Source organism: Chelonia mydas, chromosome 10 (genome assembly GCF_015237465.2).
Source record: "Chelonia mydas isolate rCheMyd1 chromosome 10, rCheMyd1.pri.v2, whole genome shotgun sequence".
Classification (NCBI taxonomy): Eukaryota; Metazoa; Chordata; order Testudines; family Cheloniidae; genus Chelonia; species Chelonia mydas.
The window spans coordinates 71,854,009-71,870,216 of NC_051250.2; the positions used below are offsets into that span (position 1 = coordinate 71,854,009).

General features: G+C 48.4%; 1 protein-coding gene across 10 annotated transcripts in view; it reads left to right on the top strand.

Moving 5' to 3' along the window:
- The window catches only part of CHD2 (chromodomain helicase DNA binding protein 2), a 101,991-nt gene that overhangs the window by 60,220 nt on the left and 25,563 nt on the right, over positions 1-16,208 (top strand). For 8 of the 10 annotated variants that reach the window (XM_037910136.2, XM_043523902.1, XM_007060366.4 and 5 more), the window contains 10 exons: positions 197-387; positions 5,506-5,694; positions 6,558-6,720; positions 8,160-8,312; positions 9,349-9,420; positions 11,048-11,197; positions 12,142-12,290; positions 13,661-13,757; positions 14,615-14,707; positions 15,290-15,463. In XM_037910136.2, coding sequence (XP_037766064.1) covers positions 197-387; positions 5,506-5,694; positions 6,558-6,720; positions 8,160-8,312; positions 9,349-9,420; positions 11,048-11,197; positions 12,142-12,290; positions 13,661-13,757; positions 14,615-14,707; positions 15,290-15,463 — 1,431 coding nt within the window. Of the gene's footprint in view, positions 1-196; positions 388-5,505; positions 5,695-6,557; positions 6,721-8,159; positions 8,313-9,335; positions 9,421-11,047; positions 11,198-12,141; positions 12,291-13,660; positions 13,758-14,614; positions 14,708-15,289; positions 15,464-16,208 lie in introns of those variants that run through there. The other 2 variants (XM_037910142.2, XM_037910143.2) reach the window with 2 other exon arrangements.

Below are 16,208 nucleotides of genomic sequence, written 5' to 3' on the forward strand. Positions count from 1 at the left end.
GGTTAAGCACACTGAAAGCAAAAGGTGCTCAGACACCACAGAGATGGGTGCGGTATAAGAATTTGAATAGAACATAATGGAATGCAATTACTGCAACACTACACAGCTGACTTCAGGCCCACAGAGAAATTAACATAAAACACTTGCGGGGCCAGTCTGATCTGGTGTGTCCTTTGGTTTTGTTTTTTTGCTCCAGACTGTTCTGGGCAGCATTAATTGGGCCTTTCTGGGTGTGGACGAAGCCCATCGGTTGAAGAACGATGACTCTTTGCTGTATAAAACTCTGCTTGATTTCAAGTCCAACCACAGGCTCCTGATCACTGGGACCCCGCTTCAGAATTCTCTCAAAGAGCTCTGGTCACTGCTGCACTTTATCATGCCGGAGAAGTAAGCCTCCTTACTGTGTACTTCAAAAGATACCAGTATGTGTTCGTTGTCAAATACCATCTCTTAACTAGACATGGAGTATGAAATGGCTTAGTTTTGGAAGACAGAAAGAAGTGAGTAAAACTTGAAAGGGTTAGGGTCACAGAGGGGGAAAACACAATGAAGAGGGAAAATGGCAAGGGCTGAGAGGTAAATGAATGGTGCAAAGAGCTAAACTGTGTTGGCAACAGGTGGGCTGGGTAATGTAAGACAACTCCTCCATCACTGTCTTCTGGGAGGGCAACATCCAAAGAGCCAAATGCCTGTTTTAAGCAACCATTTCCAAGGCTTCCATTAAAAAAAGGAGACCAGTGAATGAGACAGTAAAATAATGGAGAGGGCAAAAAAAGCAAATTTCAAAACTGTGAATCAAAATCTAGTCGGAAGATTCTTTCCACAGAGTGATCTACAAAACATACAAAAACTGCTGCCATGTGAGCATTGCTCAAGGACAGAATAAGGGGCCTTTGGGTAGACTGTGATTTTAACTGAGGAGGCTCCGTATGGAGCCACAAAGATCAAGGTGTAAAAACATTTTAAAATGCCATAGTCCCATTTTCAAAAGTGACTTGGGCTCTTAGAAGCCTAAATCTCATTGGCTCTCAATGAGATTTGGGCTCTTAAGCATCTGAGTCACTTTTGAAAATGAGATGTGGGCTCCTAAGTCACTTAGGTATTTTTAAAAAATTTTACCCTGTGGCTAATAATGTGATACAGGCCTTTTGCAGAAGTGAAGAAAAAGAGCTGGAGATCCTTTGGCTGTAATTAAAAGGCTACGATTTAGAAATAGCAGTCGTGGATTCCGTGAATACTTCAGCTTGTGGCTTGCAGCAGGGGCTGCAGCTGGGGTCATGCGTCCCTGCTCTGCGGCTTGTGGCGGGGGCCATGTACCCATGCACAGTTCCCGGGGCTCCAGCGGGGGCTGTAGCGAGGGCTGTGTGTCCTTTCTCCCCCAGCTGCGGTTGGGGCTGTGCTCCTGTGGCTGGGGTTAGAGCTGGGACTGTGTGCCTCTGCCCCACAGCTGCGGTGACTGCGGCCGCTGGAGCCAGGGTTGGGGGGGGCTCAGCCTGTCAGTGCCCCCGCACTGGCAGCTGTCATCCCCCCTCACCCCCAGCCTAGCCCTGCTCTGTTACTTTTAGTAAAATCATGGAAAGGTCATGGGCTCCCATGAATTTTTCTTTGTTGCCCGTGTCCTGTCCGTGACTTTTACTAAAAATAACTGTGACAGAATCTTAACCTTAGCTATAATGTACCTGCTACAGAGATTGTAACCTGCTGGAGTAAGGACCGTGTTCTGAGATACTGAATTATTTTGATGGCTAAATGGAAGTGGTGTTTTTCACTTCCTGTCTCGAACTGTTGCATAGTGTTTCTGTGCACTGTTTAGATTACCATTTAATTCAGCAGGTTTTGGATCAGGCCCTTAAACTGCTGACACGTTACACTCCCACAGCATTTACATCTCACCAATCTGTTACCCTGTGTACAGTTTGGAATCTGTGGGGTAAAGTATTAAGGACATATAAGGTGTTGATAGCAGATGGCTTAGAAACACAAGGCGGGTGAGGTAATATCTTTTATTGGCCCAACTTCTGTTGGTGAGAGACACAAGCTTTCGAGCCACGCAGAGCTTTTCTTCAGGTCTGGGAAAGGAACTTCCAGCATCACAGCAAAATACACGGTGCAACAGATAGTTTAGCATAAGTAATTAACGCACATGGTAAGAGACCATTCAAGGTGAAATGGCCTTTTAACGCCCCTGCAGAAATAGGACAAAAAAGGGGGCTCGTGGGTTGCAGATTGTTGTAATAAGCCATAAATCCAGTGTCTTTATTAAGACCGTGGTTTTTAGCGTCTACTGAAGTTATGAATTTAAGCTCCCACGTTCGTCTTTTGAAGGTGTTTTGCAGGTTTTCTTTGAGGATGGAGGACTGAGATATGGAGTGATTGTTTTGTGAAAAGTGTTCACCCCCCGAGTGAATCATGCTTGTCTTTTATCATTTTTCTGTGTGAGTTCATTCAGGAGTGCAGTGATTGTCTGGTTTTGCCCACTTAGTTATTATTTAATGTTTGTGCACTGAATGAGGTACACCACATGTTGTGACAGGCATGTGTAGGACTCATGGATCTTGAAAGATGTGTTGGGAGTGGTACTGACAGTTGTAGCAGTGGAGGTCTCCAGGTTTTACATCTGTTGTTCTGGCAGGGTCTGGTGTCACTTTAAGATGGTGAGTCCTGATCTGTGAGGAATTTGCTTCTGATGAGGTTGGGGGTTGTTTGAAGGCCAGAAGAGGGGGTTCAGGAAAGATTTCTTTCAGGATGTGGTCCCTATTGAGTATGGATTGCAACTCTTTAATGATACCCCGTATGGGTTCCAGCATGGGGTGATAGATGACAACTAGAGATGTGGAGTTGGAGGGGTTTTTTCCTGTATTAAAGCAGGTTCTCACGGGGTATTTGGGTGACCCCTTCCTGGATGCAATCTACTTCTCTGGTGGAGTGTCCTTGTTTGGTGAAGGCGGTTCTGAGTTTAAGGTGTGTATTCAGGACAGTCTCCTCGGAGCATATTTTGTGGTGTCTGAGGGCTTGGCTGTAGATAACAGATTTCTTTGTGTGTTTTGGGGGGGGTGGGGGGCGTTACTGGATCTGTGAAGGTGAGTGTGGTGATCCATGGGTTTTTTGTATGTCATTATCTGTAGGGCTCTATTGTTGAAGCTGATCATGGTGTCCATAAAGTTGGTGCTTGTGGTGTGGGAGTGATCTAGAGAGAGTTTGATGGATAGGTGGAAGTGGTTGAAGTTGTAGTGGAAATCTATGAGGAAATGTAGATAATCTGTCCAGAGGATGAAAATGTCATCAACATATCTCATTGGTTAAGATATTGGTTTTGTAGTGCCTTTGTCCAGAAATTCTTCCTCAAGGTGGCCCAAGAGGAGGTTGGCATATTGGGGAACTATCCTAGTACTCATGTCTGTTTCTGTGGTTTGGACAATGTGTTTGCTGTTGAATGTAAAATTCTTAAGGGTGAGGATGAAATGGGTGAGTTTAGTGACATTTGGGGTGCATATCTGAGTGTTTTCCGTTGTTTTGTAGATATTTGAGGCAGGCAGCAAAGCCATCGTGACATCGATGTTGGTGTATAGGGAGGTGACGTCCGTGGTGGCAAGGATGATGTTCTGAGGGAGGTTGTTAATGTTGCAGAGTTTCTGGAGGAAGCTGGTCCTTTGTGTGGTGAGTGGTTTGAGGATGGTTTCTATAAGTCTTAATATTCCTTCAGTAACAGTACCAGAGCTAGATATAATGGGTCTGGCTGGATTCCCGTGTTTGTGTATCTTAGGAAGCATGTAGAAGATCCCTGGGGCGGGTTTGTGGAAGATGAGGTTGTAGAGTTTCTCTTGGAGTTGTTTGGGGAAAGATTTGATGATATCCTTAAATTCCTGGGTGAATTGTGGTGGGTGGGGGTCTTCTTTGAGTTCTTTATAGTAGGTGGAGTCAGAGAGAAGCTTAAAGTCAGGGGAGAAGTTTGGGCTAGAAGGAAGGGATTACAGGGCAGTATTGCGAAGACCTGACTTCATTCAGTATAATATACATCAGTGATCTGAGAGTAGCAACGTGCTTTGAAATGATTACATTCTTGGTTAAAAAGAATGGAGTGAGGGAGAAATACAAAAGAGAGAATGATTTAGTGAGGTTAGGCAATGGCTTGCACAATTCACTATGTAGATAATTGTTAGGTTCTAGAGCTAAAATCAAAGATGTGAAAAGGAGATCAGTATCTTCTAATGCTAAGGTATCTAGATGTTATGAATGTTCATTGTTTGCTACTGTTTTAAATAACACTTTCGTATTGTACAGAAGTTCATATTTACCTCCGTAACTCAGAGTCACAGAAAAAATACTTCTACTGATCAAGAGGTCCCTGTTAACGAGATCTGTTGCTATTTACTGTGTCTTATGGGCAAGGAACATCTTGGGATTCTATAAGTTTGTGCAGAATGATCGTGAAGGTTATCAACCCCCGACTTCTGTACGTAGTGCTGGGCATTCCCCTTGCTATTACTCCAAAGCTTGTTCTCTAATCTCTCTCGAGGTTATTGTTGATGTCTCCATATCCTCTTGGTGACTGTTCTATTGTCTAATTGCTCTTCTTGTTAGGAAAGATTTCCCCATATCTAACCCTTCTTCAGCTTGAAGCTGCTCCTTTTTGTAGTACATCCAAACTAAGCCTCAACTGAGAATTTCCCCCCCTTTTCTTTTAATGTTACGTATTCTCCGCGATTTTACTTCAGGGCAATTCCCCCATGTAACCGGGGAATTATTAGCAGAGTCCTTGATAAAAAACAGATTCGGTGGTAGTTGTTTTTTCCAAAGTAAAATGTAGCTCTTGGTTGGAACGATGGATTTAATGTACTATCCTCCATTATCATCTTTCTCCAAAAGCTTCTTTGCCATGTTTATTCACTGTACTCCTTATTCCTAAACGTAAGTGGGTTTATGTTTTGTGTGTTAGGACCACCCATAGCTGCCATAAAAATATTTCCAAATGATGGCTGTTGTAGCCGACTGTGGTTGGTTTAGCCCTGCCTTCTGAAGAGAGTCGGTTTTGTTAACACAGTGGTTCTCCTGCAGTTCCATATAAATTTCTTGATGCTTCTTTTACCGAAGTGAATTTCCCTTTTACTCAAAGACTGCTGTTCTAGCTCCTTTCTCAAAGAACCAGAGACGATTAACAGTGTTGGTCCTATAATCCCATTTTTGTTTCTTGGTGTAGGATATTTGTTATAGATAAACAAGGCATGGCCCTTTGTTCCTGAGATCTAGGCTACATAGGAAGGCCGCAGCTTAGACAGTGGTTGGAGCAGGGACCTAGGACACCAGTGTGTTGTTCCCAATTTTGCCACTGTTTTAATTTTAGCCCTCCTGTAAAATAGTGATCACTTATGTAGCTCACAGGGGTGTGGAATAAATAACTTGTGGGGCATTTTGATGTCCTCAGCAGACTGGCATTGTGTCAGTGTAAACACAGCAGATGGTAGTTAAGAGGCCTTCTAACCCACCACTCCTAAATTGTACCACCAGGTTTGAGTTCTGGGAGGATTTTGAAGATGATCATGGGAAAGGGAGAGAGAATGGCTACCAGAGCCTTCACAAAGTCCTGGAGCCTTTCCTTCTGCGCAGGGTGAAGAAGGATGTGGAGAAATCCCTGCCGGCCAAAGTGGAGCAGATTCTCCGGGTGGAAATGTCTGCCCTTCAGAAGCAGTATTATAAGTAAGGCATTTACTGAGTTACTGAAGGTGCCCAGTGGAAACGAGTTTGGTGGGTTACTTCATTAGTGTGTCTAGTGGCCGTAGTTCTGTAGCCCAAGCCATTGTGGCAGTCTCCTTCAGTGGGGGCGGGGCTTTCTGGTGAGAAGCAGAGTAAGATAGTATCACATCTTGCCTATGTGTTGCCTGTCCCTAAGGCAGCGGTTCTCAACTTACTTATCATTGTGGGCCGTATGTGCGATCCACAGTGTGTTACCTGGGCCGCAGGGGCTGGGTAGCAGGGCAGCGGCGGCCAGGACCCTGACCCCCTGCCGCAGGGCCACCCCGGACCCCGGGGACTGGCTGGAAGCCCCCGACCCCTGTCATGCAGGGCAGGCCAGCAGCCCCTACCAGACCAAGCCCGGACCTCACCTCACAAGCCTGCCTTTAGCACACAACTGAGCTGGGCCGCAGCTCTGTGCTAATGGGGCCCGTGGGCTGCGGGTTGAGAACCACTGCCCTAAGGAGATGCTACAAATCACCCCACTGGGTGGTTTGTTTTTAAAGTGCAGTGATGATGTAATTTATCTTGTCAGCATCCAGGGTGGGGACCATGCCTGTCTTATTTCTGTAAAGGCCTGTGCACGACCTTGTAATATTAAATGGCACCTTATAATATTCCTCCCAGAAGGAGGAAGGTTGGGATTTCAAGTGAGGAGTAAGAAGAGTTTCATGCGATAGAAAAGGAGATGGGGAGAGAGATAGGGGAACTGCTGCCCCCGCACAATTGTCTCTAAAAGTTTCTCTGGAGAGTCCAGTCTGCACTGTCCCCCAGTGAAATGACAGGGCCTGACCTGAGGATTTTGTTTTGTCGACTGCTGCCTGCAGGTGGATTTTGACAAGAAATTACAAGGCTCTCTCGAAGGGGACAAGAGGAAGCACGTCTGGCTTCCTTAACATTGTGATGGAGCTGAAAAAATGCTGTAACCATTGCTATCTCATTAAACCTCCGGAAGAAAACGAAAGGGAGACTGGCATGGAAATGCTGATGGTGGGTAGTTGTTTGGCGGGTAATTGCTTTCCCCTTTATTTCACCCCATTCCTGCCTCCGTGCCAAAACAATATCTTGCAAGCAGAGTTCCTGTTGCCTCTGTCCCCTGGACATGCTCCCTACCTCCTCCCCATAGCCAAGCCGCTGCTTCTCCAGCCTTCCTCCCTGGTTAGGGGTGGTCTTGTGTCTAGTTAGATTGGATGTCTAGAATAGGATGAACATACAGCCTAAGACAGGGGTCTCAAACACACGGCGTGTGGGCTGCATGCAGCCCGCCAAGCTCCCCGCGCCCAGGGATGGGTAAACTACAGTCTGCGGGCCGAATCTGGCCCGCAGGATTACCCTCCGTGGCGCCACAAGCCCCGCACCGCTCCCTGAAGCAGCCGTCAGCAAGTCCCTGCTGCCGGGGGTGGAGAAGAGGGCTCTGTGCGTTGCTTTTGCCTCCAGGCACCACCGCCCGCAGCTCCCGTTGGCTGGGAATGGGGAACCACGGCCAATGGGAGCTTTTGGGGAGGTACCTGGAGGAGCAGCAAGAGCAGCGCACAGAGCTCTCTGCCCAGCCCCAGGGCTGTAGAGAGGTGGTTCTGGCCGCTTCCCAGAGTGGAGCGGGGCCGGGGCCAGGGCAGGCAGGGAGCCTGCCCTGGCCCCCGTGCGTACCCTGCCACCCCGGAGCTGCTCTAGGTAAGCAGCGCCGGGCAGGAGCCCGCACCCTGAACACCTCCTGCACCCCACACCTCAGCCCCCTGGTCTGAGCCCCCTGCTGCATCCCAACCCCCTGCCCTGAGCCCCCTGCCGCACCCTACACCCCTCTTGCACCCCTGCCCTGAGCCCCCTGCTGCACCCTGCACACCTCCTGCACTCCCTGCCCTGAGCCCTCTGCCGCACCCTGCACCCCAACCCCCTGCCACACCCCTCACCCCTCCTGGACCCCACACCCCAACTCCCCGTCCTGAGCTCCCTGCCGCACCCTGCACACCACCTGCACCTCAGCTCCCTGCCCTTAGCCCCCGCCACACCCCGCACCCTTCCTGCTCCCCCTGGGGGCAGGGAGGGGGCGGAGTTGGGGTGGGGACTTCGGGGAAGGGGTTGGAATGGGGGCGGGGCAGGGGCAGGGCCTCATGGAAGGGGTGGAGTGGGGGGAAGGCCAGGGGCAGCGAGGGGTGGGGTGTCAGTGATGTGGCCCTCGGTCCAATGCACTAGTCCTCATGTGGCCCTCGTCGTCATTTGAGTTTGAGACCCCTGGGCTAAGATCATGCTTTGATGCTTTAGTCTCTGTCAAGCGGCTTCCGCTCTGTAAAGCTCTTTGATGGGGTTGGATTAATGCTGGGACAAACCTGACTTGAAGAACAAGGGCAGCCCGCTGTGCTGCACGTCAGTCTGTACAGTCCATACAGGGGCATGGTTGGAAGCATCTGTTGGAATGACGGTTACTTCTTCAGTCTCTGATCAGGAGCAGTGGAAAGCTAATTCTCTTGGACAAACTGCTGACCAGGCTGCGTGAGAGAGGTAACAGAGTCCTGATCTTCTCCCAGATGGTGAGGATGCTGGACATCTTGGCAGAATACTTGGCTATCAAGCACTACCCTTTCCAGGTGAGGCGGGTTAGTGGTAAGCACACACTCAGGGTTAACTTGAAAGTTCAAATTGGGGGGCACTCAGGGGATGTAAGCGATTTAAGTGCTCAGCCTCCCTGAGGCCAGTAGCTTCAACTACATAAGGCTCTAAAGCAAAGTGCACTAGTGCGAACTGGGAAGCTTTACTATATTCCAGCTCTTCTTAAGTGCTGATCAAGCCAAGAGAATGAGAGAGAGGTGCATTTGTGATGAGAGCATCTATGGAAGGGGAGAATTCGGTTCGTGGGTATTGATCATTAAAGCGCTATGTGGTTTGGGTTCTGGCTACCAGAGAGATGGCTTTTGCTCCAGGCACTGTCTTTTGAGCAGATGCGCTTTTGTTAAATGTCCCGGGGTGAGTAAATCTCTTGAGTCTGATAGCGGGGTGATTTCAGCAGAGAGCTCTCGGCTTTGGAGCTGGCGTCCTTTGTTGGTGTGACAAAGCCCTTCAGGCTAGGCTGTAAAGACTGTGTGTTCTGACCTGAGGTGAGCTGTGAATTGACCACTGGATCAACGTAGCTTTGATATCCGTTCCGTTCCTTTTTGGCTGAGGCTGGCTCGCCAGCCCACCCGCGCCTTGTTTTTATAGAATTGTACGTGTGCCTGGCGGTTGCTACAAGGGGCGCGCTTTAAACATGCAAAAACACAATAAATAAAGCCCTGGCTTTTGCAAAGCATCCCTTCCTCCTCCAGACATCTGCAATCAGCCTTGATCCTTTGATAAGCTCTAGAGAGGACTGTTAAGTGCAGCGATCCTGGCTGGGAGCCTGTAATGAGAGCTGAAGTGTCACCCACCGTGTGACTGCTGCCTAAGCATGCTCCCCGCCTCCCTCCCCCTTGGTGCAGCAGGTTAAAGCAGTGCAGTTATTTTTAATCAGCAGCTATTTTTAATGATTAAATGCTCCAACCTGAAGATATGTAGGACAGGAGACTGGAGCTCCCAGAGCTTTGGGGCAGCAATTCCTCAGGGTTCCTTTACTTTCTTTCTTTCTATCATTATTGTTGATCTTTCCAGCGCTTGGACGGCTCAATCAAAGGGGAGATCCGAAAGCAAGCTCTGGATCACTTCAACGCAGAAGGCTCTGAGGTACGACAGCTCGGGGGGGTTTCTGCCTGAGGGAAAATAGCGTCAGAAGGGAATGGGATGGGACGCTTGAGCTTGTGCAAGTTCACAGCGTGGCCACAGCGGGCATACGTCCCCATGGAGCTCTGGCTGTGTTTAGAGACACGGTAGTGGCATGTTCTGTATCCTGTGGCCATCTGTGTCGTGTGTGAAATGCTCCAATGCCTCACAAAGGGTGGGGCCTGAAAATCAGACTCAGAAAGAATCTGCCAAAGATCAAACCCCCTTAGACTTCTTCTCCTTTGACCTGGGAGTGAAGTGATCACTCGATGACTTGCACAGGCTGGAGTGTGAGGTTGTCTCTGCACTTGAAGTGTCAGAGGAAAGGGCGGCTGGAAGTGTAGGCAGGCAGTGGTGTCTGGTGGTTGCAGTGAAGGCTTAGGGACCAAAGGGCTTATGGCCTTGTAATCCCTCCCATCTGGGCATACTCCCCGGCTCACTCTTACCAGGCATGAGTCACTTGATTGCTTTGTGCCTCAGGCAATCCAGCCGTCTGAAAAACGACTTTACTTGGAAAACCAGAGCTAACTGAGCAGATTGTAAAGAACAAAAGGAGACAAGGCCAGGTGCCTGGTATTAGCAGGGAGCTTAGAAAAAATTGGACTGAAAAAGCAGAGTGTAATGCAGACAGGAGAGCAAGGGAGCTGGCACTGTTGGGGAGGAAAGGGATTCTCAAGGAGATGGACTCTAGAGAGGACTGCCTGAGCGAGGAGGGCCTGGCCCTGTCATCTCAGCAGCCTGGCCTTGTCCTGCTGCCCTGTGTGCCCAGCCAGCGAGTCGCAGAGTCCATGGCAGGCTTCGTTTTGTGTGGGGCTGATCACCCCGTAGAAGTGTCAGTGATGTGCACATGTGTTTGCCTGCTGCCGTCATGGGGGTCCAGGCACAGTTTGACCTTCAGAAGCTACAAGCCCAAAGTGCCTTTCCTTCCAAAGCCATTTCTGCATTCTGCTGCCCACAGCGGCACCTGCTGGGCTGCTTCTGCATCCTTACGTCTCGGTCACTAGCTGTAACTCACGTTATATGTGCTGCCGTCTGCCAGCTACACCTTCCTCTGCCCGGGAGACGCTGATGGCTGTCACCTGCCCCCGCCCACCGCACTCTGATACCCAGCAGTATCCCCTAAGATTACTAATACGGGGACTGCTTAAATGGATGGAGTGGGGATTCCTTCTTTATGCTGCATCTTTTTCCACCTCTCCCGCTGTGCTGCTCAAATACCAGAGTTCTCTGTCTTCCTCTTTTCTTTTCCATCTTTCTGCAGAAGAGGAAGATCCTTCTCACCCGCTGCCCCTGCTCTGAGCACCTCATTATCCCAAACTGTCTTCAGACTCTGTCTCTTTTCTCTGTCCTGTGATGACTCCGAACTTCCTCTCTCTCTAATAAACCCCCACTCCCAGACCCTCTCCGTTCTCCCTAAACTTTGCATTCAGTTGCACCTTCCTCTCCCTTGACCTGCCCACACATACAGGTGGGCCCTGTAGGATATATTGTAACCTGCATTAGTTCACTGGCTTTTGCACGTGTGTTTTAAGCAGCTGAGATCATTTTGTGTGAGCAGTGCTGTACACAGGTATCTTGTCGTTGTATGCAGGACTTCTGTTTCTTGCTGTCAACACGAGCTGGCGGACTGGGAATTAACCTGGCTTCTGCAGACACTGTGGTTATCTTTGACTCGGACTGGAACCCCCAGAATGACTTGCAGGCTCAGGCTCGGGCTCACCGAATTGGACAGAAGAAGCAGGTCAGGAGAACAGCCTCAGATCCATTTTTCTATGATTCAGTCCAGTCATATGCTGTAGCATGTGCGTCTGTGTCAGCCCGTGCAGAGCTGGGCATGTCCGGCTTATGCGACTGCAAATGTATTCCTTCTCTTTGAGCTATATATCCTTCAGGTTCCCCAGAAACTCAGGGTAAGCTGGAAAACAGATGCAAAACCAAATCAGCCCAAGTTTGCTGGAAACAGGGCCTGGATTCTCTCAGTAGTCTCATGAATCTGGGTTGGGTATTGAGTTAATCACGAAACAAAGCAAATTTCACATGGTTCTTAGTTTCACAACTAAAATTGCACACAACTCTGGCATCAGGCATTGGTGTCAAGCAGGGGACACCGTCAAGGCTGGAAGGCCTAAAAGCTTATCGATAGAGCCAGTATGAGGCTTAGAGAGAGCAGGCATGTGTTCCATTTGTAGTTTTATTGTGAGTCTGTTGTGTTTCTTTGTTTATATACATACACACAAACATACACACACACACTGCTCTTATCTCAAACTCTGGTTATGAGCTTGATGCAGGAATCACTGGCTGAGGTTCTCTGGCTTGTGTTATGTAGGCAGTGAGACTTAGATGATCATAAAGGTCATTTCTGGCCTTAAAATCTACGAACAATATTTTTCTGACGTGTCACTGAGCCTCTGATCTCGAAAGCAGGCTGGAGATCTGGGAAGAGTAGCCTTTCTTGTGAGTTTGGTGGGGCTGGAAGTCTCTTGAGAATAGCTATTCCCTTGGGGTTGTGTGTGTGTTGGATTAGGGGTTTAGATATACTATTCAGGATATAGCTTTGCAAAAAGGGACCATGCAGACAGGTTATTGGTACCTTCTGTTAAATAGCACAGGGTGCATTGTAATTTAGGCAGGACTATATTTTGCAGATCCACAAAATAGCTCTGCTTTTTCTTTGCCCTGCAGGTGAACATTTACCGCTTAGTCACAAAGGGGACAGTGGAAGAGGAGATCATCGAAAGGGCTAAGAAAAAGATGGTGTTAGATCATCTGGTGATCCAGCGTATGGACACCACGGGCCGTACTGTACTGGATAACAACTCTGGGAGATCCAAGTAAGTGCCTAAATGGGGAGGAGAGCATCAGAGGGAGTATGTGCCTCCTGGTGACTTGGGTAATTAGCTGATAGTGTAGTTGGCCAGCAAAAAAAAAAACTACGAATGGTAGCTTACCACTAACTTTGGCTCATGCAGTCATTGGTATGGAAACTATATGGGATGCCAAAGTTAGCCAGAAAATAAAAAGAACTGGTATTGAAGTCTCCTCTGTTTTTCATTCCATCTTTCTCTCTTTTTCTTTTCTTTCCCTCTCTGTTTGCTTTTGTGCCTCTGTTTATTGCCCCTCTCTTCTAGCTTGGTCGTCGGCCTGTTTTTTCTCCTTTTAGAGGCTGTGACTTTTTTCTTACAAGGCCCCCAAAGTCACTGGTATCTGAAGAAGTTGACAGTAGGTTATAAATGTCCCACACAATTGGTCTCTTTTCCATGCTCGCTCTACAGCTGTAACCAACTAGGATCAGTTGGAGTCTTTTCCTGGCTTTTCACTTAAGCATCTGTTGAATATTGTGATCTGCAGTCTCTTCCGCTCTGAAGCTGGTGCTGTAGGGAGAAAATGGCCACGGGGACCATTTGGCTCTAGTTAACTTCTGCAGTTCCTGGTGCCTCAGGGGAAAGAGCACATAGCTGGGAGCGTGTAGAAGGAAGGGTCATTTCACTTGCTGGTTTCAGAAAGAATAGAGGGAGTCCGTTGGGTTTTGCAGACTGGTGGGTCTCCCGCCTTTACTCCTGCAGTGCAGTAGCACGTGCTTTGTGATACCAATGCAATACAGGTATGGGAATCCAGAACTGACTCAGATGCATATGCAAGGCTGGAAAGCACTTATGAGTGGGATCTTCAAGAATGGTTCTGGGTTTTGTGTGTCAGTATGAAAACTTGGTAGTGAATTTTACTCACCAAGTGTATCTTTCCCTGTGCCTCTCTCCCTGCACCCCCCCCTCCTTTCCAGAGGCTTTCCTTGTGTGTAATTAAAGCTCTCAGGAGCTCCTCCATTCTTCCCCACTTCATCCCCCTTAATATACTCCTGAGGCCACATGTCAAGATAGCCATCCTTCTAGGACATGGGAATCCCTTGGTTGGAGCCCGTCAACACTGCTGCTTAATTGGCCATGTGGCTCAGTATTGAGTCACTTGGTGTGCTGCCCTCCTTCCCCTGGGAATGGAGCATGCTGCCTTGACATTACTGCTAACCCCTGTCAGAACAGGGGGATAGATCAGGAACGGAGCACAAGGCGTTTCTTAGTGCAGGGTTGAGGACTTACATCGCAATCTTGTCCTAATGAGGGAGGCTTAGGTGTGTCTTTATGCCGTAGCAAAGCAACTGTCTTGGTGGCTCCTGAGAGTCAACTGTGTTTTTGTTACTTTTTTGCAGCTCAAATCCTTTCAACAAAGAGGAGTTGACAGCTATTCTGAAGTTTGGAGCTGAGGATCTCTTCAAGGAGATTGAAGGGGAAGAATCGGAGCCACAGGTAGTCAAAATTAAAGTAACCTAGCTGTTCTCTGATGGTCTTCATGAACTTCACCTCATTGGCAGTACTGCATGAGGAAACTTGCATTTGTCCTGACTCTGTTGTACTTGCTCTTTGGATCAGAGAGAGCAGTTCAATAATAGGGTTTGTCAAACTGACCCCTGCCATGGGGGCACCAAGTTCAAGTTTCCAGAAAAGCTGAAGGGAGAGAACAATGGACTTGGGAGGCAGGGATGGGACAGACTGACTGTGGAGCTTCTGATGAGGTTCCTGAAATAAATGGTTGGCGTTTCAGTGGTAGAGCCTTGTCCCCCGTCAGCCCTCTGCACATACATCTGTAGTTCTGTGAATAACGAGTTAGTGTATTGTAACAGGGCCTAGCGAGTCCACTTCATCCCAGCTCCTCTTAGCCCCATTCAGCTTTCCTTTCCTTTGTAGTTTCCACAGGAGTCAGTGTGTGTCACCTCTTCCCCCATCCAGTGCAGGATTGTTTCTGACAATATGTTACCAAACGCTTTGAACAGCCCTGCAGGGAACAATTCCACAAATGAAAAGATAGCACTCGGGAATTTTTTTCCTGATGTTCAGGCTGTAGTTTTCTCACCCTCACCCGCCATTCCTCTTCATACCCTCTTGTACCATCTAAATAGTCTGTCCTCCTCCTCAGTGATGACACTCCATCAGTATTTTCAGCCCGTTAACTTGTCTCCCCCACCTCCCCTTGTTCACTTATCCAGGCAATGTGTGTTTAGCAATCACATCTCACAAGTCAATCCTTGAAACCCCCACTTCTGTTCTGTTGCTGTGCTGCTTCTGATTTTATCATCATTCTGTGATCATTTCTTTCTGACTGGCAGGAAATGGATATTGATGAGATTTTACGCCTGGCTGAAACACGAGAGAACGAAGTGTCCTCGAGCGCCACGGATGAGCTTCTGTCTCAATTCAAGGTACAAAGCAGATAGATTTCCTAGAAACCAGTGAGTAAGAAGGACTGAATCCTAGCAGAGTAGGGTAGTGAGTGGCTATGAACGGTCTTTGCCAGGGTCAACCTGGTTTGTAAGGTCGGTGACAGGAGAAGGGACAGAACTGGCCAACAGTGCCCCTTCAGGCTGGCTTCATGGGGTCAGGCTTTAGCCAAACAAGCCAAACCCTTTGCAAGGTGCACGGAAGCAGGTGGTCCTCAACCAGCAGGAGGGGGGCTGATAGGTTTGGTGGGTGGGTAGCACTAAAGAAATGTGTGTGTATAGGTTTTAAAATGATCTTGGTGGTGGGGAAGAAAATCTTAAACTTCCTAACTTTGGGAACTGAAATGCTAATCTAGCAAAGTCTCCAGCCAAAGCTTATACATTGCATGTACTACTCAATGGCTCATAGCTGGAAGAGATGACAAACAACAGGAACAGAATGACTGACGGACAGATTTCTTGGGGAAATGCCTCAAGAGAAAGAAGTTGAGACTGGACCAACATATCGCTGGTGACGTTACCACGGGGAGCTTCTAATCCCATGGGTGTGCTTTTGCTTATAAGGTAGCCAATTTTGCAACCATGGAGGAGGAAGAGACTGAGCTGGACGAGAGGTCCCAGAGGGACTGGGATGATATTATTCCTGAAGAGCAAAGGAAGAAAGTGGAGGAGGAGGAACGACAGAAGGAGTTGGAAGAAATCTATATGTTGCCCAGAATCCGCAGCTCCACTAAAAAGGTACAGCACTGCATCGGGAAGCTGGGAAACAGAAGGTCACAGGGGGCTAGTGGTGGGAAAGAGGGTCTTTGCCCAGTAACAGGTTTGTGGGATTTTGATTCCCCCCCCCCCCCCCTATTGCTAGTTTGGAACAAAGTACAGAATGGGCCATAGGTCTGCCATGCGGAGTACGAATTAGGCCCTGAGTCTGTAGTGCAGAGTATGTGTCCAGGATGAATTTGGTAGTGGTGTTTCTAATTCATCTTGTGCTTTATTTAAAAACAATAAATACTGAAACCCGGTTGCAGTAACAGATTGCAGCACAGGGGAAAATAGCCAACTGAATGGTGGGGACTAGACGGGAATTCATTTTTGATTGCATCGTAGGTCGTTCCCTAAATGGTTTTTTTCCCGTCTCCTCACTAAGCTTCACACTTCACCATGTTGTTAATGCTTAAACTCAACCTGTCCCTTCACAACCAGAAGAGACCGTACCCTTTCCAGGGTAACAGTCTAGGTCAGGGGTGGCCAAACGGTGGCTTGTGAGCCGCATGCGGCTCTTTTACAGTTAGTGTGGCTCATCCCCTTTTCCACATACCAGACTCGGGGAAGGGGAGAGCTCAGGACCTCTGCCTTGCAGCAGGGTGGTGGGATAGGGGCTTCTGACCAGTGGGGATGCTTCCGCGGGGCAGAAGCCTCGTGCTCCAGTAGTCAAACTTCAGAAGATTGTGGTATGCGGCTCGTAGGGTCAGTAAGCTTGGCCACC